General features: G+C 42.6%; 1 protein-coding gene across 3 annotated transcripts; it reads right to left on the bottom strand.

Annotated features, from left to right (window-relative positions):
• Window positions 1-6931: 6931 nt before the first annotated feature.
• pcdh12 (protocadherin 12) lies at window positions 6932-22787 on the bottom strand. Of its 3 annotated transcripts, none has more exons than XM_026331167.1 (6): window positions 22728-22787; window positions 19494-22448; window positions 15940-16031; window positions 13064-13215; window positions 8585-8749; window positions 6932-8226 (listed from the first exon to the last, which is right to left on the bottom strand). In XM_026331167.1, exons 2-6 carry the CDS (start codon window positions 22377-22379, stop codon window positions 7967-7969), a joined length of 3555 nt encoding a protein of 1184 aa, XP_026186952.1. In that variant the 5' UTR covers window positions 22380-22448; window positions 22728-22787; the 3' UTR covers window positions 6932-7966. The 3 variants fall into 3 exon arrangements, with proteins under 3 accessions (XP_026186952.1, XP_026186954.1, XP_026186953.1); XM_026331169.1 differs by having other exon boundaries at window positions 15940-16028; XM_026331168.1 differs by having other exon boundaries at window positions 19494-22607; window positions 22728-22785.
• Window positions 22788-24245: the final 1458 nt, after the last annotated feature.

The following is a 24245-nucleotide window of genomic DNA, read 5'->3' as shown; positions in this document are numbered from 1 at the left end:
TTAAGCAGGCTGGATGCTGAAGGAGATGAGAAGAAAATAGACAAAACATAACCATAATATTGCAGTCACACAAGCACATGATGCGTTACATTAATGAAACCTGCTGCAGACTTTGCACATTAAAAACATTTGCACCGCCTCAGGCAGTCTGTTTATGTTTTCTGCACTGTGCAGTTCCCTTTAACATGGGCATATATATATATTAACAGAGGTTGTGTTGCTTTAAAAAACACTCAAATTATTCTTTCATTGTACTTGTTGTAGTATATTTTCAACCAGTTTGCACGACGTTACCAAAACAAATTCCTTCTATGTGAAAAGCTACTTGGCAGTAAACCTGATTCTGATTCAGAGTCTATAGAAGAAAATCTGTGTTGTTCCAAAAGAAGAATGAAGAGAGACAAAGGAGAGAAGGATCAGAGAGAGAAGTGAGCGTGGAAGATAAACCTCCATCAGCAGCAGCAGCTTAGACTAATAAATATTTGGTGTGGAGTAAATTGCCTGCTGGCCGTTGGTGTTTGACCACAGTCTGCTCTGTCACTAAGCTTTATAGCCTCTGAACTCACATCTGAAAAAAGCCATCTGGGCCTAACTCACACTCTCCAGTGCTGAGGCCCGCAGAGCAAATAAACATTTATCTGCTCCGTGGACACACTCGCATAGAAAAAAATGTTAATTCGACAAGCAAGACATCGTGTTCTGACCAGGATTTCTTCATCCTATTGCTCCCTTCATCCTCTTATTCCTTCAGGGTTACACTTGACTTTTATTATGTTGCATTCACATTTCTGTGACTCCAGCCACTCTCCAGCAGATATAAAGAGCTGTTTGGAAAGTGGTTTATCTGCTGCTTCAGGATTTGTGTCCGGCCACCAGAAAAACCACAACAGAGTCCTGCAGACGACACAAAGCCGGCTTTCTGTGCTGAGTGAAAGCAGGATTTCAAAAAGAAACAAGTCTGACTGGGTTTTCCTCTGAGACTGAAGGTGTGTTTATCTGTGAAATTATCTGGTGGAGGCTTTGGCAGCAGTAAAAATCTGTAGATAGATCCATATGGCACATAAAGGCCCCGACTGTCTAACGGAACAATTCAGTTGCAAGAAAACACTGGAGGAAATGAAAAAACACCAACATTCAACGGAGGACCAAATGTCTTTAGCAGTAAAAAAGCACATTTGCAGCCAATGATGCATCTGTGTACAAATATTTTGGAACAACAACTTTCTGTTAAAGGCCAAGTTACACCAGACTGTGGCAGAATGACATGATAAACAGCACCAGAAACCAGCTTTTTGAGCTAACTACAGTGCGCTAGGTTTCTTAGCAATTTAAGTTCATCTAAAATTAAGGCTGTTGATATGCTGCATTTTTCCTTATGTCAGTAAATACACATAAATGTGAATGTATCTGCCACAGAAAACATGCACTTGTTCACCTGGTCTACAGTTCTAATGATTTTTCTAAAGATAAAACTAGAATACTAGAGCTCATATCTCGGAGCTGTTTTTAAAGATTTACATCTCCAGTAGGACCCGATGGGCGTGGGCCTGCGAGAGCCTCACACAGTAGAGAAGCAAACACATTGTTAGCTCTGGACTTCACATGAAATAGTTACTTTTCCAATAATACATTTATAAAATGGAGACAACCTTCCGCTTTAAGGCTTTTCTGGGAAACGATGGAGGAAGTGCTGAGCTTGTGTTAACACCAAACGGTAGCAGCAGCAGATCAAGATGACAGAAAGAAGATCATTGAAATGAGATGAAACACGATCAAAGCTGGAGAAACTAAAAATCAAGGCCTCACGGAAATTAGGCAGAGACAAGTTCATGTCAAACGTCCAATCGACTGGAGCCAAAAACTAATACACAACAGCAAAACAGAACAAAAGGATGTTGAGTTAGTTATTCTCCACTCATGCTGTGCCGCACAGCTTCGTTCAAACCCACAGAACTTTATTGGAAACTCTAGAAATCTAAAGGTACTTGATGCTTCAAGATGAATACTGTGGAAAAGTGTTTGATAAGAGACAAATGTACAATATCTCCATGGTGCAGCCATGACAAAGAAAACAGAGCTTCAGTGAATCGCTGGGTTACAAAACATGATTCTGGAGAAAACAACATCTAGAGGCGAGTTAGGGGGAAAATCAGGCTCAGAACATTAAATGGCAAAGTTCAACCACATAGAGCTGATTTTTCTGAATCAACAAAAGAAGGAGTGGTCCAGAGGATGGATGGATGGATGATGTAGCAGCAGCGTCTCTCCCTCCAGCTGCAGCTCATGTCTCTGCAGATGTTCTGACGCTGCAGACTCAGGAGCGAGCAGCAGATCTGTGGAGCGTAGCAGCTCTGTGTGTTTGTTTGTTTGTTGGCCTGTTCTGTCTCTCAGCCACCTGTCACACACACTGACTCTACCTGGCGATGAGCGTCACCGTTGGCCACTGCCTCGTGCTTTTCCTCACAAGGTCACACACGTTTTTCATTCATACCAGAAACTAATGAAGCCACTTGTTGGAGAAACATTTTACGAACTTCTTCTAGGTTTAAGAAGATGTTTCACACAGCAGGAGTCACCTGCGGTGCTGGGTTTACCCATAATGCAGTTCTACTGGTCTACTAGTCTTCTTTCTTCTCTGCCTCTTAGTTTAAACACTACATTACCCATGACCCTTAGAGGCTATTGTTATGCAGACAGCGCTGACCCTTTAATGCTATTAGAAACAAATCCATGCACCATAGCTGCTAAACTGAACCAAACGTTTGGAAGTACATCAATGTTGAATTAACCCAACATGATCGCTGCACCATCAGCTACATGAGACCAGAGTCTGCTTCCATCTGATGTTTCTGACAGTGATAGTGTGTGGGACTTATATCGATGTTTCTCTAAAACCTTTTGGACGATTTTCAATTTGAAAACATGTTGGCTTGCTCGGTCTAATTTTTAAGAGTCTCTCCTGCAGCCAGTTAGTTTTCTCCTTGCACCGCTGAAGTGAGCAGCTATGTACTGTAGTGCACTGCTTATTACTGCACTGACACAAAAGCACCCACCTCATCCTTAGCCCTTGTGTCGTCAGACACAATCTCTTGCTTCAAATAACAAATGGCACCTTCCTTTGCCCAAACCTGAAGACCGCTGTCATCATTTGCTCTGATGCTAAATCATTTCCATTGTATATTCGGCCCAATAAATGACTAATGTAGCTGTCTGCACCAAACAGCTGTAAACAGTCCTGTCCTGCTGCAGCCCTGTCAAAATATTAAACTCTATTTATTTGAACAGAGTTTGGTGCGGAGCTGCCATTAGCTGATGGTTTAATAATGACGGCCTGCAGCTGCTGTGTCGAGAGTATAGTTGTTGTTGCCATGTTGGTGTTAAGATGCTCCCCCTTCACAAACAGTACAGTATTTTAAAAAGGACCCTGTCCCTGACAGGACCACTCTGCCCTGTCCTGTGTTTGCAGGATGTTATTGTTCAGTATGTCATCTTGTTTTGTGACACAGTATTTGCAAAGGAAGCTTGTGTCTTGTAAAATCCTTGAGTCAAGCTGTGTAAGGAGAAGCTTGACCTGCTTCATCTTGATGCGAGTCAGATTTTAAAGCTGCAGCTGTTCATCTGCAGGCTGCTGCTGCCCTCCAGTGTTTCCTGCAGCTTCAGCAGCACTGCTGTCCCCCCAGTTGGTCAGAAGCAAACTGGGGTTTGGGTTGTATATGCATTAATTAATGTATTATTACATTGTAATATAGAGAATTCATTATATTTCAAAATGGTATAGTATATTTACTGCACTAAAGGTATTTTTTCCACCGGGTATTTGCATATTCATGATGTAAATGAGGATCGATATTTGTCATCAATAATTACTATTGCCTTGTGTTTTAAGATGAAACTGATTAAAATGCTCTTTTTAAAGATTACTAATGGTTACTATAATTAGGTCATTAGGAGAGTCTAAAGGGGAGAACTGCACATTGCACCTTTGTTTTGAAAGAACAAACATTCCTGATATATAAGCAAACCTTTGCTAAAATTGGAAAACATTAAAAAGCCGTTTCCCTGCTGCCCTCCACGCTTTGGTAGATCAATGCTCTGCTGAATACACTGGAATTTGTTGTAGTGTAAAGTCTGGCTTAACCTCACTGAACTCAAAACAAAAGTTCAATAAAGTTTTTCCTGCAGTTGTGGTCAGACATGGAGGTGAATTACAACTAAAAAGTGAAAAACAGCCGAAAAGGAGGCTTTTTTTATCTGTTCTCTTTTCATGTACCACTTGGCAGAAATTTTGCCAAAACAATCAATAACTGTAGCCTGAGCTGCTGAAAGCTACTAGAGTTTTGGAAGACGTGTGTGTGTGTGGAATCAAAACAGCAAAACACAGCTCAGAGAAGCAGCCCACAGCGAGCCTGGAGGCCAAAAACCCACCGGCAGTTTAACACTGTGGAAGACTTACACTTAGATAATCCAAAATACATTTACTGTGGGATACAGTGGTGTTTACATAGGTTGGGCCAAAGCAGCGGATTAATGTAAAGTTAATGCACCGTTGGAATGGACTGATAATCCTGTGATCACCAAGCTGTTTAAGAAGTACTCTGACCACTGAGTATTACTGAGTATTACTGAATATTACTGAGTATTAGTGTGTCTGTTCTCATGTGGACTCTAAGCGTCTGTTTAATGGATTCACTTTTCTTACAGACCCTGGTGACTTCTCTTTTATGTTAAAGGTCTCAACAAAGATAGACAGTGTAGTTCCCATGTCCCCTTTCTGGATGAGCTGTCATTACTGGTGATCATGCAGCGCCACCATCAGGTCAACATTAATCAGATGTTATGCCGACACACCGAAGATGACGAGCACGTCAAACATTATAGCTGCTGAACGAGAGCTCAGGACTGTACAGTTTGAAATGAGCAGATGAAGTTTCAGCGGATAAACCGATAAAACAGGATCATTGACAGACTTGAAGGCTCAGGTCATTTTTCTGCTGAACAACGGTTTGTTCTTTCAGCTTTGCTGCTGCTGAACCTCAGCGACGCTCTGATCTGCAGACTTCACCCGAACTGGAGTCACAATAAACAAAACCAATACGGAGCAGGAGGCAGACATGGGAAGAACCAAGGCAAAAAAAGAATGAATCACTAACATGGGTCCATATCTTCTTCCTGCTTTGCTTTTTAATACAAACAAGTTTCCACAGCCTTAAATGATATTCCAGCTCTTTCATCATGTGAGATGACTGGAGCTAAATTAAACACCTGTTGTTCTAACACTGTTTCTGTGCGTTTGCTTTTATTTATTGTTTCTTTACATATTTCCATCGAGGCCCCGCTGTGTTTTATTCTGCAGCAGGTGAATCTACTTTTCTTCCTCCACATCAGCCCCCTGGGATCCGCTCACTGGCCCGAACATCCTCACATTTCTGCCAGAAATGAGTTTATACTCCACTTGTATTATTGCGGTTTACAAATAAAATACTAGTGTTGTTTTAATTGAGTTTTTATTGGATTTTTGGTTTCTCTCGCTTGCAGTAACTCACAGGTGGCACATTTAATAGCAAAGTCTGCATTAGCAACTTCCAGATCTATTTCCTGCCACAGGGCTGCTGCTCCCACTCCGGCCTGTTTACTCTCCATCTCTGGGGAAGAAAAATGTTTGTTTGCTCTTTTTGTTTCTCAGTAAATCTAAACTGGGCCAGTTTGTCTTGTAAATTAATATTTCCTCTGTATGCTGAGATCATTACAACTGCTCTGGGCTCATTGGATCTTTTCTAAGCAAAGCTGGAGTTTAGCGGGTTAAAAAAAAAAAAAAAACAAGTGTAGTCCTGCAGACTCTCAGCTCGGGTTCAATCCATCTAGAGATCAATGGAATACAATAGAAACCTGTAATTAGAAAATACTGGTTAGGAAGTACAAAATACACAAGTACAGTATTTATCAACAAGAGCAGAGTAAGTAAGGAAAGAGGGAAGAAGAAAATCAGACAAAGTCAATGTTTTATAAAAAACGAAAGAAATCAATACTAAAATAAACTCAAATAAACAATGAGCAAGTCAATTCTGCATCAAGGTTTAATTTTAAACAATATATCAGGATTGAAAACAAGCAGCCCACTCACACTATCAGCACTAACATGCACTAATAAAGCAGCAGATATAATATTGGTCATATTAATCAACCAGAGAAGCTATTATTAGCTTTGTCACGGAAACATTCTTAATAAAAACAAATATGAATCCAATTTTAATAATATCACGTTTAAGATTGAACAGTGTGCAAGTAAAACTCAGGTGAGGGCGGAGTCAGTGATCGGGACTCACCTGGATCTGGTTGGGGGACTTGACTCATAAAACATTCAGAGAATGAAGAAATAATCCCACAGTTTCCCACGAGAAGCGCATTAAAGGCTTTATTTACACGTTTTACTGAATGTATGTTAAAGGCTCTTTGTGATTTAGTCCCCAGTTAATCAGATCTTCATTCTAGCAGCCACAGTTTTACTGATGTAGCACAATTCACAGCAATTAGCTCGTTTAACGCAACAAGATCATCAAACTTACAACAATAAACCTGAGTTTTACAGCAGCATAAAACTGTGTAAAATCAGCAAAGTGTTGTGTGACGAGCTCCTATAATTTCTACAAACCAGATGTCACTGTGTCGAATCAGGCAGAGTAACAGGAAAACAGCTCGGTGAAGGAAGCTGCCACTGAGTGGAGCTGTTGCTGATGTTTGGATCCAGACGGGGAACTGTGATGCTCACACACTCCTGTGAGAACTCGGAGGTTCTACCATGAAGTACATCTCCACTCTGACAGGAGCAGGAAACGTCTAACACTGAATGCTTGTGTTGTGTGTGTGACACAATCAAACTTGATGTTTCACTTTGAATGATGTAAAAAAACAAAAAAAACATTTTTAACCAGGATACACACTTTATTAGAAAAGTTACAAAATGTTTTCTTGATACAAAAACTTTACCAAAGACTGTACAAAGTGCTGCTCGGTTGGTTTGCAAACTGCAGTAAAGCTAATAAGACAGCGGTGGTTGGTAGTTAAACCCATAACTTACATCCCAGCACCGTCCTGAAACAACAAGCTCTTCTGTCAACAAACACTTTTCCTCCCTGCATTCCAGTTGTTGTTGTTTAGTCTTGAGGGAAAACCACAAGACGATATTTCCTCTGAACTACAGAGCTGCTCACTAGGTCCTGACAGGCTGCGACGCTCCTGTCGTCCTGCTTTCAGGTGACAGACAGACTAACAAGAGCCCAGAAACATTTCTGCTTTCACATTCACCGTTAAAGTTCAGGTCTTTGTGTTGTTGTAGTTCCTGCTCAGTTCCTTCCTTCGGTTCCTGTTTTCCTCCAAACCATTGTCTGTATTTCCTCCCTGCACCAACCCTGATTCTTCTTTGACTCTTAATTAAACCCAAATTAATTTAAACAGGATTGTCATTTTTAACACATCTATATTCAGAGACTTTTCTTTTTCTATCATCAGCTTTTTGTGACTAATGACGTGTTAAAGGAAACATCACTAATTGCTGCTGTCATTATCCACCTGTCCAGCAGCTGCCCTCACAGTGTCACCTGACCACCTGCTTATGATTCCCTCATTAGTCCCCTCAGTATATAAACCAGCTCCACTCACTTTCCCCCAGTCTTTTCCTGTTGGTGGTGGAGCTTCCTGGTTACCTGTCTGTGTGCTTGACTGATCGATCGATCGATCGATCGCTGTTTAGTTTTGTTTCACTTCCCAAACCGACCAAATAAAAACATTTTTATTTTAACTGAATCCTTGTTTTCCTCCTTCAGTGTTGTCGATTTATTAACGCAAGACGTGTTGAAAGTGACTTGTCTTGTATGTTGAGTTTAATTTACAGTGGATTATCTACAGCCTCTCAAATCCCAACATAAGAAACCTTTCTGAGCTCCAGTGTTCATTGAACCAACGTTAATATTTATTGATAAAGTCCCGTGGGTGCAGCCAGCCCCAATCTCTTCTCTGCGTTCCCAGAGTTCCTTGCTGCATTGCCTGCGGCAGGTGTGCCGGTGCCGTCCAGGCCCAGCGAGCGGCGGTACGCTGCAGAGAGGCGGTACAGGACATCGGGCCGCGGGCCGGGGTGGGTGTCTGCCTTTTGCGTCATCAGCATCTCAAACAGCGTGCTGACCTCAGACAGGAGGGCGCCGCCCAGTGGGCCGTCCTTCTCTGGCGTTTTACCTGAGAGAAGCACAAAGAGAGGAGGTGTCACTCTGCTGCTATTCCTGTAAACCAATTTCTCACAGCATTTTTTACAGCTTCTCAGGTGTGAATATATGTTGACTTTTTAAAGAAATTATAGCTCATGGCTTGTTTCCATGTGGTATTCTTATTTTTTCTAATAAATAAGCACATTTTTCTTATTTTTTAATGATGGTTTATTTTACACTGGATTAGTTTAATCCACGTGGTCCTGGTTTTTACTGAAAAAATTAACCATATGCATGAAAGATTTGCAGATTCAGCTACTGTGATTTTTCCCTAAACTTTTCCTTTTCCTTCCTCATTTGAAATGACACAAAATGAGACTGTGCTTTACCAAAGGTGGAGAAGGAGGAGGAGTCCAGGCCCTCACAGGGAAGCATCTCGCTTTCAGGGGACAGGGGCCCGTTGGGGACATAAACATTGTCGTGGTAATCAGCAGTGAGGGGGAGAGACAGCCTGGCCATCCAGGCCGGATCGCCGACCTCTGAGAAGACATCATCTACAGACAGACACATAATTTATCAAGTAAACACCTCACACAATCTCAGGCAGGACGATTTGCTGCTTTTCTCTATTGTTGTTCATAGAAAACAGAATATCAGCAGGTCAAACATTTACAGCCATTTGTTTGTGCACATGCTTTGTGATTTAAAGTCTGTCTGATGCAGAGATTTATTTATAACACTGTGATATTTAAGGCTCTTCCCTGGCCTGATACACTTTCCAGAACAGATTACTGATGTAGTGTAATTTTCCCTTTTAGTTTGCACAGGAACGAGGAAATGACACGGTGGTTTTATCTGGCTGCTGTCAACAGGTTTTTCCTGCCATCCGTGGCGTCCCGCGCGCTGCGAGCGCACGGCTAAACATCACGTCCACAGCGCCATAAAAAAGCCTTCTGGCCGGCTCGCTGCCTCCGTCTGACATTCCAGTCGGTGTCAGAGGCGTAAACGCCGGGTGTGTCTGAGTGGAAATGCACAAACCGAGTGTCTGAGTCACAAACAAACAGAGCAGATGATTGCACGTCTAATTTCATTTACTCCTTTACTGGAAAACATTCTGACCAGTAGGAATAAATGCAAAAACATCCTTCGGTTCCTCATGTTTAACACTTTTATTTTCTCTCCTTATCCTCCTTGTATCCTGTTTACAGCCACTTCTTCCTGTGTTGCTATCTGGCCTTGAAGCGACTTGATTTCCCCTAAGAGCTATTTCAGCTTCATTTGATCTAATTTAGTCCAGAGACATGAAGGAGCGTCTCAGCATGTAGCTGCAGTCGCTTCATGCATGTGGTGATGATGTTGTGGAGGTGACAGTCTGATAGAGACGTCAAACACTAATTATTTTGTTTATTGTGTAAAGAAATCTGATCACTGATAGTTTGAACAAAACCCATTTTTGACAAAGATGTTAAATATTAAACATCAGTGACTTTTTTATGCAATGTCTTGTTTCTTATCAGCCATGTGGATAAACACACATACAGAAACATTTTGATCATTAGGTTCTTATCGATCGTGGAAACTTTTCTGATCAGTCTCTGATCGGTCTGATCAGTCCCAGATTAATCAGCCTGATGAGTCCAAACCTCCAAAAGTGAGGAGAACTGGTCCTGGTTTAAAGGCAAAGGGGGTGATCTGGTTGTGTTTTGTGTTTATTGTACCACGTCTGGAATTAAATGAATTATTTTAGGAAGCTTTACTTCACTTTAAGCGCCTGTGGTTCAGCATTTGTAAAATATATATATATATATATAAATGAGCCATGTCACCAGCATCAAAGAATATTCCATATAGTTAAATTCCTGTATTTAAAATAAGAGTTTTCAGTTACCAAAGACAAGATCTCATGAAAACACTGGGGACAATGTGTCATCAAACAGCTAAAACATTATGTTTCCTGAAAAGAATCAGGGTTTTATCTGATAACAGCAGACACACATTTACAACATGTTGAATCTACAATATTAAAAGTAATATCTTACACCAGATACACGCAGTATCAAAGCAGTACTCCCCCTCACGAAGATCTGTGGTCTCCTTCATCTACCACATGCAGAACCACATGAACTCCTCCCTCTTTAGACTACTAAACATTAAACACATCACGTTTCAGCACAAGGTTAAACGTCTGCATGTGAAGCCAAAGTCTGTGATAAACATGTAAATTAAACCTCATTTTACGTCTTATTTTGTTCGTAGAATCAAATTCGAGGACATTTCTCCAGACTGTAAATCTTTGGTTTATTAGTTCAGAGTGTGCATCACTGTGAGAACTATAAACCTGATGAGGTGCAGCTACACTGCTCACTGCAGACTGTCAGCCAGTAACAGTTTTAAAAGGAGCTTATTACTTTACCTAATTAATCCCAAGATATACGTCTTAAACGTCTTTATATAAAAAACACAAAACGGGGTCGATTTTACTGGACCACAAAAAAGTACAGGACAATAAAGCAAAAGACTACAGCCTGTTTTTCTTCAACAAACCCCATTAAGTGTTAGTCATGTTGATTAAGATGTAAATATTAAAAGATTCTTCACAGGTTCATGTAGTTCACTCTGACTCTGTTGGGAACATTATATATTTAACATTACATGGTTTGAAACTATAAACAAGCTGTTTTTACTGATAAAACATGACGGACCAACATCATAAACCTGAAAACTTCTGCACAGATAAAGAAGAAAACACACACTCATGCCCCCAATAGGACAAAGGTACAGGTGTGTGTTTGCATGATTCATCATGAAAGTGTTGTCCAAAAATAAGAGAGGGAGGAATTTGTTGCCCCAGCGGCTTCATCAAAGCTTCAACACACACACACACACACACACACACACACACACACACACACTGAGCTCTGGTGTGTGTGACTTACACTGATAGAGCCTGCAGGGCAGAAGGTGAGTCAAGCAACACACACTCCCACACACTCTTTTGTCCCTCTCATCCCTCTCATAAAGTGACGCTCGCTGTGCCATCACCAGGCGGTAAACCCCTCTACTCACCACAATACCAGGAAGACGCTGTTTAACACACACACACACACACACACACACACACACCACTGAGTGCTGGCCTACATACTGATGTGGAATTCCCAACTAAACAATGACTGTTGTGTGTGTGGTTGATGTTTGTCTGCTAAAATGTCCTGGGAATTATCTCTGAGAAAGATCACGGTTGTGGTTCCACAATAAAAATGTCAACAGGAACAGTCATGGATGCGTCACTGGCCTGACTAGGTAAAAACTAAATATATAAACCACACTAAAGACAAGGGAGTAACACTGCTAACTCATTTTGAAATAGCTCATTACGATGCCACACTTTCACTTTCACACTGATAACAATAATATTTATCAGATTAGTGTCATGGGAATTGATATTTTCCTCTAATGAGACATTTAAATCAGAGTTTTGGGGATTTTCTAGTGTGAAAACATCAGATTTGAAGACAAAAACATAAATATCAGCGGTTTGAATCTTAAAGAACATAATGAGTTGTAACAAACCCAGATGAGTGGATGTGGATGTTTAACCTGCCGCTGTGTTATTTCCTGCTTTCCTGTTTTTGCCAGTGTGTGTGTGTGTGTGTTGTAAGTGACAGTCTGGATGTTCTGTTTGTTTTTCAGCTGCTTTTGTTCTGACTAATCAAAGTGTTACTAAATTCAGTGACAACAATTTAGTTTACAAGTTAAAACAAACCCTGCACAGTCGCACGCCACCAGAGCGAAGTGTCAGTGGCATCAGCCGAGGAACAGCCATGAGATATCCAGTGTGTTCGTTTTGCTTTGTGTGCACAGTATTTCCAAAGTGTGTTGTTTGTACGTGTCGGGGTGAGATCAGGTTGAGTAGGTACAAATCAGACGTATTAACTTTGTTAACCGTTTAACTTTGCTGTGACCAGTGCAGCCAATTATTCATTCATCTAAGCTCACAACCTCACACTCACTCCTCCTGCTGGAGCCTATCCCAGCTCTCTCTGGGTGAAAGGCAGGGGTCCACCCTGGACAGGTCCCCAGTGCATCACAGGGCCACATAGAGACAAACAACCTCACACACTCACACTCACTCCTATGGGCAATTTAGAGTCACCAATCAACCTGACATACATGTTTTTGGACTGTGGGAGGAAACCAGAGTACCTGGAGAAAACCCACACAAGCACAGGGAGAACATGCAGACTCCACACAGAAAGGCCCCTGATGGGTTTCAAACCAGGAACCTTCTTGTTGTGAGGCAGCAGGACTAACCACTAATTCCCTAGCTGTCACTTCTCACTTACTATCAAGGAGGGTAATATTTATGGTGATAGAGCAGCAGCTCAAAGAGGACGTCTCAGAAAAAACATGTCGATGTTGTTTATCCAGTGAAACGTAAGTTTGTTTCTCTCATTTTCCTACGTGAAGCCAAAGATCTAACTCTTAACACATTTGTAGAGACAAGTCCACAGTTTTTTCTTCTGGTTTCACTGTGTATAACACCCATTGTTTTTGGACTATAAAGCTGTGTCATCAGACAACTCTGGTATTCAACGTGCTGTGAAACAGTCCAGTTGTGGACTTAATGTTGGTTATAGCAGTAAATTATGGGATGGTGCAGTTATCTTTAGGATTTTTGCTGTATATTCACTAAACTCTGTGTTTTAGTGCAGTTGTTATCACTGTGTTGTCAGCAGTGAAACATTAGTGATTTGATGAATTTCAATGCAGCCAGTCTGAGTGTGTGTGTGTGTGTGTGTGTGTGTGTGTGTGTGTGTGTGTGTGTGTGTGTGTGTGTGTGTGTGTGTGTGTGTGCGTGTGCATACCGTGGTTGTTGAGTAAGTTGTTGAGCCCCTCTTCCAGCTGAGGGTCTATGGGGGAGTCTCTTCCAGGTTCCCAGTCCACGTCTCCAGCCTCGCTCTCACCATGTCCACTGTCTTTGGTGCTCTGCCAGTCCGAACAGTCCTGCCCGCCGTATCTGTCGGACAGCAAACGTGCCAACACAACGAGGATTAATAAATATTAAAACTGAATTAAGCCTCAGCTGGACAGTGGAACTGGTTATAGTGTCATTCTTGAGTGTTTCCTTCAATCAAATGAGGCAGGTCAGTGGGTTTTACCTCATCACTTGTTTCTGCTGGACATTTTTCCAGCACAGAGCAAAGTACCATCCAAATATACTGCACCCATAAAGCCAAGTTCAGATTATTTATATAGCCCACAGATCTGTCCTACCGTTTGATTTAGAAACTGTGAAACAAACAGCAGCCTGCTGATTCAGGAATAAACAACATGGAAACAAAGCATTACATAAATAACAGATTCAAAATGTGCTACTTTTATTTTGAAAAAATGAATTATTCATACAGAATCATCTATTTCTCCATAGATCCTGCAGGAAAATGATGTTACTCATTTGCGTTTCCATTTACAAAAAATAAATAATATGTCAAAAATACCACAGTGTTTTTTTTTTTTTTTCACAAGAAGCAAAGAACATAAATCCTGATTAAAACCAGACAGAGCTCTGGTGTAAATCCAAAGATAAAGAACCAGAGGTTTTGGTGTAGTGAGATAAAATGGTGATAAAATTCCTGAGGTTTTAGGTGACGGATTCTCTGCAAACCACAAACAGCCACTCTCTCTCTCTCACACACACACACACGCACACACACACACACACACACACGCCTCTGTACCTGCAGAACGGTACGTCCAGTGTGTGTGTGTGTGTGTGTGTGTGTGTGTGTGTGCGTTGTTGCATGCAGGAAGTGCCGGTGAGATAAAGGTGATAAAGGTGAGCTCAGACCAGTTCGTCACTCTAGAGTAAACAAAGGCTTCGTTTTGTTCCAGTGTTGAAGATTTTGATCTTATCTGACACTGAGCTCAAATGAAACCACTTGTCTCCAGTTACTTCATGGTTTTGTCATGGATGTGGTAAAGAAAAACATACACCGCTAATCTGAAAATGGAATAAAATCTGGCATTAACACACAAAAAAAAAAAAAATACTGAAGTCAGTTTTAAAACCAAATGTCAGAAGAATATTTTCTAATAATAATAATAATAATAGTGAGAAATGTTTTTCTGATATTTGGCCACATATTAAAGTAAATAACTGTTGGATGTAATGATAATAAAAATATCATAGGACTGATTCATAGGATTGTTTGGTGATCTGCCATCTTTATGGATACAGTCCAGTGTGTGTGTGTGTGTGTGTGTGTGCGTGTGTGTGTGTATTTACATTGAACCACTGCTCTGTGTGTATCACAGTGATGTCAGATCTAATCTCATCAACACAGTGAAGCCAACGTTGATGCTTCCTGTCAGAGACTGAATCACTCAGATGGAGCTGCTGTAACCTGCCTTCTTACACACACACACACGCACACACACACACACACGTCTCCATCAGGTCTGTCAACCTTACGTTCACCAGCTAACCCTCTCCTTGTGATTCTAATGAGACATTTTGTGGGTTTCTGTAGTTTGACTGAAGGTCTTTTAGCTATTGTCTCACCTTGTTCTCCTCCTGCAACGGTTTTACAAAAATTTGGTTGAAATTTGTGTCACACTTGGTCGAACACTCACTTTAAACAGATTTATGTACCCACAACACGAGTAATACAAGTGCACACAACACACACATGGGGGTTATGACGCACTTTTCCTGTGACAGTGAGTGTTTGACTCTGTGTCCTGTTTGTTGTTTCAGTCAGAGCAGGTCAGTGGGTCACAAACACTGAGGAAGACGTTCATCCGCTACAACGAGCTTCAGTCTCTGCTTCTAGAAGAGCTTTACTTTTTGGCTGAAGCAGAGCAGGAAGATTAAAGTGCTCAGGAGATTAGGAAACAAAGAGTGTCAGGTATTTTAGCAGGAAGGAGAACAGACATCAGAACCATGTGTGTTTTACTCTGCGGCTGCAGATTTATAGTATATATATATCCTGGCAGGTCTATAGGGAAAATCAGATGCTGCATTTCCAGATGTTTGTCCTGTGATCAATAAAACTGTTCAAATGTGGAGCCAGTTTGAAAAAGTGAAGCACCACAGCACTGTGTTTTCACGCACAACTTTACCTGGATAAAATCACACACAAACTACACCAGGCTGCTGCAAAATGACCACACACCCTTCAGCTACACAGAAACTCCTGATTTTCCAAAAAACAACTGTCCTGGTCAAAAAGAAACATCTGGGAGTCCGTTTAAAGTTGGTGGCATTCCCCTTTAATGTGTGTTGCGCTATCAGAGGCAGCCTGGTTTGATCAGAGAGCGCAGCAGTGATCACAGACTGGAACCTGCAGCCAGCTGGCTCTCAAACAAAATCCTGCTCACAGAAAAGAGGAGGATCAAGATTTTGATGTCAAGATGCAAGTGGAGTTTCTACAAGGTCATCAGGCAGAGCGTGGCTGAGTGTTAGAGAACGGCCCCATGCCTGGTGCAGTTTGCGTGTGACTTTATGATAACATGGCCTCACAAACTCAATGTCCTTCATATTAGACTGAGGAAAACGTGACAGGGTGACTTTGCTTCGAATTCCACACTGGAATTAGAGATTTGTATGTAAAGGGAAGAGAAAACCTTCATTAAGTTGGCTGAGCATTAAACCAAAAACACATCTAATAACTTTGAAAGCTGATGGGGCTTTTTGTTGTGGCTGAAGATGAAGGTGATGATGATGAGGAGTCAGACTGACCTGCCATTGCGATGAGAATATTTGTTCCCCCGGAAGTTCGGCCTTGGTTGCAGCTGACCCTGATGGAGGAGGGAGAGGAGCTGGGAGATCTGCTGCAGGGAGGAAGAGGAGACGGGATGGAGGGGGACAAAATGTTAGAATAACGACATATGACCAAACACGTCTCCACACCTGTACATGACGAATGGACTGCATTTGTTCAGATTTCACACACTTACTTACACCTGAAAAAGCTGCACTGGTCTGACCACTGGGTTTGGGTTAATGTGCTCAGACTTTGGCAAACACACCAACTTCAGTAACCAAAGACTTGCAGTTACTTATGGCATGTATATATCATATATATTAATACATTAATAAAATCTGTATTTCATATCTGCTGCACGTGAGTCTTTGTTGAGTCTGGACCAGTGAGCTGCGACAGAGTCTCTCTGCTGGTTTAACTACTTGACCAAACGAGTGCAGCTGTTTTCAGTCACGCTCAGGTAAAAAGTGAACACACATTTTCTTCTTTGTGTGTTTTAACTGTGAGAACCGAGCGGCTGCGTCCATCTCAGCACTCGGCTTTCTGCTGACAGCTCTGTTATACAGCGGATGCACACTGCACACCAGGGAGGAAACACACACACACACACACACACACACACACACACATACACACATACATACAGGGGAAGGTGTAATTGTGTGTGTGTGTGTGTGTGTGTGTGTGTGTGTGTTCACATGTTAATATAGGACTTTGTTTTAACCCTGACATTTGTGTGTTTGTGCACGTGCACGCTGCTGCAGTGACAGGAAGCAGCCTGAACGTAAAAGCCTATTCTTCTCTGGCTAGTTTCCTTCCAGGATGGACTGAAATCTGGCTGAGTGGTGTGTGTGTGTGTGTGTGTGTGTGTGAGGGTGTGCGTGTGTGTGTGTGTGTTGAGGTGGAGGTGAACAGTAAATCTCCCCTATCCCAGCTAGGCCTCTTCCTCTGCAACCTCAAGGGAACAGATGAACGTCTGAAGCCTGGGAGGTGCCAACTGGGCCGACTGGAAGGGCGGAGGAGAGGGGCTCTTCCTTTCTTTGATGGGATTCACGTGAGGATGTTGGACCTGGCCCTGCTCATCGTTCTGTGTCTGCTGGGTGTGGGCACCGACTTTTGCCCTGGATGACGCGGGTTTTGTGTTTAAACACTGGACTTCACATTTAAGATGCGTTGAAACTGTTGTTCCTGATGCCAGAACCTTGTTCATGTCTCTCACACATGAGAAAAGGGTGGTTTTGTTTATTTATCAGAAACATTTCAGTCCTAATTTTTGATTTTGTGTCTCTTAAACATCCAACCTTCGCTGTAGATGCCCGTCATTCACGTCAGTGTTCAAACCCACAGAACTTTATTTTTAAGTGAAGATCCCAAAGTTTCTAAATAAACTGTATCAGGCTGACTTTAAGGAAAATGTGTATAAAATCATAATATTCAGAGTAAATATTCATCTGTTCAGTAGTTCATAGAAAAACATATACTTGTCATTTCTATCTGATACCAGTTCAATGTACTTCAACATTTAAGACGACAAAATAATATCAGAATCTATTTAATCAGATTTTTTCCATATTCCTTCAAACAATACATATAAGACATATTTAATATTCATGGGCCTGTTCTGTTTTTTCTTTTTATTATTATAGTAAATTTTAAAAGAGTAATTTTCTGAAAGAACTGGCCGCTGTAATTATTAGCCACCATTATCTAAAAAGGAATATTTAGTGCATCTCTTGGGGACTATTTTCAGCGGTGGATGAATCCACATTTGGTCTCTAATGATTATTAGTGGCAGCAGGACGGCGTATGTGGGACTGAATCAGAACAGACTAAAGTGTGTGTGTGTGTGTGTGTGTGTGTGTGTGTGCGTGTGTGTGTGTGTGTGTGTGTTCATGCTGATGAAGGAACTTGTCACCCAGTGCAATGAGGTTTTAGGTTTACGGGCCCAATGCAGCTCTGAGGCACAGAGGAAGAGGGTTCAGGAGACTTTGATTCACCCACACTGTGTAGGAACAGTTGAAATTGGTAAATGAAGACTAATCTGTGTTATATCTGTGTTATAACTGTGTTATTACATTGTGTTTTCCATCACTGCAGTGTCGTTCTAACGGTTCAGTGTGTGGACACACAGTGTCTGTGCTCTGAGCTGCTGTTTTTCCTTCCTCCAGCTGCACATCAGCTCAGTAAAAGTGAGTTTTGGGTCATTTGTAAGTGACAGAGCAGTGTGTCGGAGCGGTGTTAACTTACACTACAAACACATCACATCTTACTTTACACCCCCAACCTGCCCCAGAGCCCCCCATCCAACATAGTGACCAGCAGTTCACCCCCATTCACCCCTCTCCTCCCCCCTCCTGGTTTCTATATGAATCTGATATGTGATATTAAGTAGAAAGGACTGTCAGAGTTTCTCGGGAGGGTGGATTACTGTCTGTGACACATGAGCACCTGAATAAACTTGCTGCTTTTTGGCTTCACAGTGATCAGTCAGCTAGTTACACACCCATTCACCCACACGCACACACACACACACACACACACACACACACACACACACACACACACACACACACACCTACACCTACACCCATCTAAAGCCTTCAGGCAGTCTCGAGTACCTCATCATGCATGAGGCTGAAAAAAGAGATAGAGTGCTGGGAAAATGTAAGGGAAGGTGGTCTGTGTGTGTGTGTGTGTGTGTGTGTGTGTGTGTGTGTGTGTGTGTGTGTGTGTGTGTGCGCGCTTTGGGGGAAGGGGGGACTTTTACTCTGTTCTCTAATGGACTTCACTTCAGATTAATCTCAAAGCCTGTAGGGGGGGGGGCTTAATTATGCCTTACAGTTAACACTAACTGTAAGCACATGTTGAAATAAATGTGATCACACATTTTAGATGGAAGTAAATGACATTTAAATGAGAGCCAGCAGCAGTGCATTAGCCTTAATGTCTACGCTATAGTGGAGAATGTAAATAAGAAGACATTAAAAAATAATCACGCAGATTTAGTTAAAACATTAATGTCATATAAATGGGTGGGTACATTTGTCAATTCAACTTTCTGTAAAGTTATTTTCTGCCTTGAAAACAACTTCAGAACTTTTAATCATGAATTCATCGTTTGTCGGATCATTTTAAAGAGTTTTAATGAAGGCTGAGCTGAGACTGAACTGAATTTTAAATTTGTTCTAAAAGACGTTGTGAGCTCGTCAGCATGCTTTCCAACTCGGGTTCCCAAGACATAATCTACAGAAACAACTCTTTCTTCTCCTCTGAATACATTTGATGTGAAAACCTGGGGCCTTATTTTGACCTATTATGCCCTTTGTCCAGTAAAAGTGTAAAGACTTTTTTTAACATCCAGTTAAACCTGACCACCACGCTCTCGCTATGAGAGAGAAGAACGCTAACGTGTTAAAGATTGTTCATTTAATAACATTCTTCTTTAAACTAAGAGACTAAAGCTTAACTCACGCCAGAGAAGATGAAATAATGTTTGAAATTAATGTTGGGAGTAAGATGCAGGACTCACCTGCACCTCTGGGGAAGCGGAAGAAAGCTCGATGGAGTCTCCAAATGCAGCCATGGACAATCGAACCAGGTTTCGAAGAATCTGCTGGTGTTCTATATCAGGCACTCCTCGTCCCCCCAAATTCTTTGGCCTCCTGAGAGTAGCCTGGGACTCCGGACATGGCGGTGCTACCTCTTCCCCTTCAGGATGAGGCTGGTGCTTCAAGGTGCTTGAATGTGAAACCGAAGAGGAAGACGAAGGGTTCCTGGCTTTCCGAAGAGTCCGATATGAGGTCGCTGGTGTCAGAGGCAAAGTGCCATCAAGTTCTATGTTTCCAGGTTTTCTAAGAGTTCGGCAGTGATGAGAAACAGATTGAGCTGCATCCACCTCTGAGTAGCCTTGTGAATGGAAGCTTGTGTTCATTACTGATGGCGTTACGGTATACTGTCTTTCAGTTTGTTGATCCTCTGACATCACGGGAGGTGGTGCCAGTGGTTGAGATTCATTGTCGTCCCCTGGGGGCTCCTCCTTTCGTCCCCTGATGACAGGAATGAGCTGAATGTCAGACTTTCTAATGTTCTTCTGTGGACGCCGAGGATGGCGGGTGTAGGTTGATTCTGCCTGTCTGCAGTTGTAAGCCCGGCTGTCTCGCTTCTCAGGGCGGCAGAATGTCGTCACCAAGGCAATGACCAACAAGAGCAACAGGCATGTAGCACCCAGACAGATAGCCATCATCATGGTAAAGCTTAGCTGTCCACGGTTACCAGGTGATGAGTTCTTTAGATGGTCCTTGAGGTTGATGAAGGTCACCTCCAGAGTCACCTTGGTGGTCAAACTGGGAGTGCCTTTGTCAGATACCGCTATGTCCACCTTAAAGGCTTTCCCAATGAGCTGAGTCGCATTGGTGGTGTTAACAAAGAGTTGTCCTGTAGCCTGATCCAACCAGAAGAGTCCATAGGGGTTTCCATCTTTGATGAGGTACTGGAGTTCTCCATTGAGTCCTGAGTCTGGGTCTTCGGCCTTTATGGTGGATGCCAGGAATCCAGCAAATCCTTCTCTGGCAAAGTGATTGATTGGCAAAGTGTTCGATGCCTCTTCCACTTCATTCCCTAGCTCAGTCACAATCTCCCCCTTGTCTGCATTGACAGGTACACTTAAAGAGGCCACACCATCTTTGTGCTTTGGTTCCTTGATGACTGGGTTGTTGTCATTCACATCCTCAACATCAACCTGCACAGTCACAGTGCTGCTGAGAGGTGGAAGACCATGGTCAATGGCCTCCACAATGAAAGAGTAGGTGTTGGATTCCTCATAATCCAGAGGTCGCTGGATGCTTATGATACCACTGGTTGGGTGGATGGAGAAAGATTTTGAGTTAGCTTCCAAGTCATTGGAGTTCTCCAGATTATTGGAGTTGTGAATGAAGTAGGACACTCTGCCACTGAGGTCCAGGTCAACATCATGAGCTTCAACTTTGAGAGCGTGGTAGCCTGCAACATTATTCTCCTTAAAGGAAGCTTTATAAAAGGAAGTGGAAAACACTGGGGCATTATCATTCCTATCCAGAACGTGGACAGGCAGGTGTTTAACATAGGACAGTGGCGGATCTCCATAATCATGGGCAAGGAGTGTGATGTTATACTGCATAACCTCCTCTCGATCCAGGCTGCCATTGGTAACAATCATGTAATTGTTGCCGTGAATCTGTTTAAGGCGGAAAGGGCCAGATTCTTGCTGCATATATGCTCTCACTTTGCCATTGTCTCCTGAATCAGCATCAGAGACCATCACCAGAGCAAGAAACGTGTCCGCTGCTGCTCCTTCCAGCACAGTTGCCACAGGTGAGTTGGGGGGAGTCCAAGTCATGTGTATCCTCGGTGCATTATCGTTAACATCTCTAAGCTTGACATGTAGTTTGCAGTGCGTAGGGATGGCATTAGGCCCACGATCACGGGCCTGTATAATCACTTCATAAGAGGCCTGAACCTCATAGTCCAGAGGTGCCTTAAGAATCACAGCTCCACTTTGTGGATCCACATGAAAGAACCTCTGAAGCTCTGGATGTGTGTGCTTACTGAGTGAATATTCCACCTCCCCATTGGCACCCTGGTCCGGATCAGTGGCCTTGACGTTAATGATGGTTGTTCCTCTGGGTGTATCCTCAGGTAGCTCAACAGTGGGTGTGCTGTCCTCAAACAAAGGGCTGTTGTCATTTGAGTCCTGAATATTAACACGGACTAATGTGCTCCCAGACCTGGGGGGGTTCCCCTTATCCCATGCCACCAGAGTGAGGTCAAAGGATGCTTGAACCTCCCTGTCCAGTTCTTTGATTACCACCAGCTCTGCCTGTTTTGTGCCACCATGAGCAACAGTCACATCCAGAGCAAAGTGTTGGTTGACAGACAAAGAGTAGGTCTGGAGGCCATTAGGCCCCGCATCAGGATCCACCGCTCGATCCAAAGGGATTCGCATCCTGAGACTGGCGGTCTCTGAGATCTCAACTTCCTGCAGTGGACTAGGGAAGCTGGGACTGTGATCGTTCAGGTCCATCACCTCCACATGAACCCTCAGGCAGTTCACAGCACCACTTTTCCTGTACAGGACGCTGAAGGCCACCTCGCATAGGTCCGACCCCCGGCATAGCTCCTCCCTGTCCAGCTGGCCTTGGGTGGAGATGACCCCATCTCGACTGCTGACAGCGAAGGGCAGAGCTTTTCCGTGCTCCACTACCTGGAAATCCTCCAGAGGACCGGCTTCATCCCTCTGCCGGAGGTCGTCTACCAGACGGCCGACCTGAGTTCCCACTGGCTGCTCCTCCCACACCCGGTACTGGATAGTTATTGATGACGGCTCAGAAAAGTGAGCCTCAGAGCAAAGACTCAGCACCAGAAGCAGAGCCAGCAGCATAATGATGAAGTGAAGTAACAACAATCTCCTGTCTACTGATTAATCTGACATCCCAAACAAATCACTGTCCTGGATTAGAAAGACATAGAAGTGAAACAAATCAGGTCTATCGACTGTACCTGACAGACAAAATGATCCAATCCAAGTATTCTTCACAAATAAGCTACAATTTTCTCTTGACCACAACCCAGTTAGTGAAAAACACTACTGGTTTTATAAGGCAAATACCTAGAAAAAAAAAACACACACATTCAGTCTGGTCAGGAGACCGTTATAGAAACCTATAATTGAGATATCATCCTCTCTCTGTTCATACACCACAATCCTCTGCCTGCTGCTGTTACTCACTCATTCAGCTGCTGGCGTCCAGCCTCTCACTTCATCCTCCTCTGCTCAGGAAAGTTTTGCACCAACTGAGAAAGTTTAGACGTGGGTTTTCCACATGCTGCTGGAGCCCCGGCCAATGCGAAGGGAGGAGGAGGGTCATATGCAAATAGATCCAGACTCAACACAAAGATAAGCCCTCTTGCCCTGAGGAGACTCGGCACAGTGTGCTTTTAAAGAAATATGACACCGGCTCTCCATCACTTAAAGCTTTTCTCCCCCTTCAGGTCTGTGTAAACTCATCACAACCTGTAATCTCTGCCCTTAAATCACGTGGAAAATTTGTGTTAAGTTAAATCCCAGTGTGACTAAAGGCCAAGCGAGACGTATATCTGAGCTCCACTGCAGTGACGTGTCGTCTGGGTCCTGACAGCTAAAACACAAACACAGACATGAAGATAGGCTGTCATCATAAATATGGCGACAGCTTCAGAGCTGTCAGTCATCAGTAACAGGAAAGTCTCCTTGAAAACACACAGGCTTTTTGTTTTGAGTATAGAGAGTAAATGATTGTGTACATTCTTTAAATCCAAGGTCTGATGGGTCCACGTTTGAGGACATCAAGTATCAGTTGTTTTTGTTGTATGTCCTTGGAAGATGATAATGTTGTTTTTACTCAGAAAACAATCCTTGAATTTTCAACCAGCTATGCAGCGAATGCTCAAAATTCAGACGCCTGCCCTTAAGGCCACAAAAACCACATTCCAGCATTTTCCCAAACACATTTATGAAAAGTTAAAGTGTTCATCTTCACCCCCAAAATGACATGTGTGCGTTTTCTCTCTGGGCTGTTGTCTGGTTGGATTAGAATCTGACAGACATGAAGTTGAAACCATTAGGACCAGTCAGAGCTCAGCAGATAAAATGAAAAGTTTTCCCAGCATGCACAGAGCTTATTCATCATTTGGTCCCAGAATGTCCTGCAGGCTGACAGGGAATCAGACTGAGGACGGTTCAGGCGTATCACTTTCCTCTTTGGGGGGGCAGGGCACCGGTTTGAGGGATCAATTTCTAAATGTATAAGAAAGTAAATACAAGCTCATCTACAGTTTGTGTTGTTCTGGGTGATCAAAGCAAAACACAAAGCCTGATCCAGACTTTTAATGTTTTTCCTGCAATTTATTAAAGTTCAAATGAGCTGAGCTATGGATCAGATCTACTAAGATAATATGGTAATTTTTGAATTGACCTCTGGTTTGGGGCTATATAAATAAAAATCAGACTTTACTGACTTATTTTTCTCCTTAGCTTTTTTATTATCACATCTCTTTGCTAAAACGATTGAAATCTTGTCCTAGAAATTAGTTTCTGAGAGAAACACAGACGTTGGTTTTGTTGTTTCAGTCGAGTTGGGACCTTAAACATCCTGGAAACCAAAAGACAAAATACTCTGCGTTGCAAACATACATATACAACATGAGAACAAGACCATTCAGTCAGCAAAAGCAGCTGTTTCAAAAGAAAGACTGGAAAGAGAATAAC

This window comes from Mastacembelus armatus, chromosome 10, assembly GCF_900324485.2.
Source record: "Mastacembelus armatus chromosome 10, fMasArm1.2, whole genome shotgun sequence".
Classification (NCBI taxonomy): Eukaryota; Metazoa; Chordata; class Actinopteri; order Synbranchiformes; family Mastacembelidae; genus Mastacembelus; species Mastacembelus armatus.
Note: the sequence above shows the minus strand (reverse complement) of the source record. Positions and strands in the feature narration are given on the sequence as shown.

What these genes read in the sequence shown, in the direction of transcription:
- pcdh12 (XM_026331167.1), bottom strand. Translation starts at nt 22,379, where the DNA reads ATGCTGCTGGCTCTGCTTCTGGTGCTGAGTCTTTGCTCTGAGGCTCAC. An exon ending in CCGCTTCCCCAGAGGTGCAG is followed by an intron (nt 16,032 to 19,493) that starts GTGAGTCCTGCA and finishes TCCTCCCTGCAG; the next exon opens with CAGATCTCCCAGCTCCTCTC. An exon ending in TATTCTCATCGCAATGGCAG is followed by an intron (nt 13,216 to 15,939) that starts GTCAGTCTGACT and finishes GCTGTCCGACAG; the next exon opens with ATACGGCGGGCAGGACTGTT.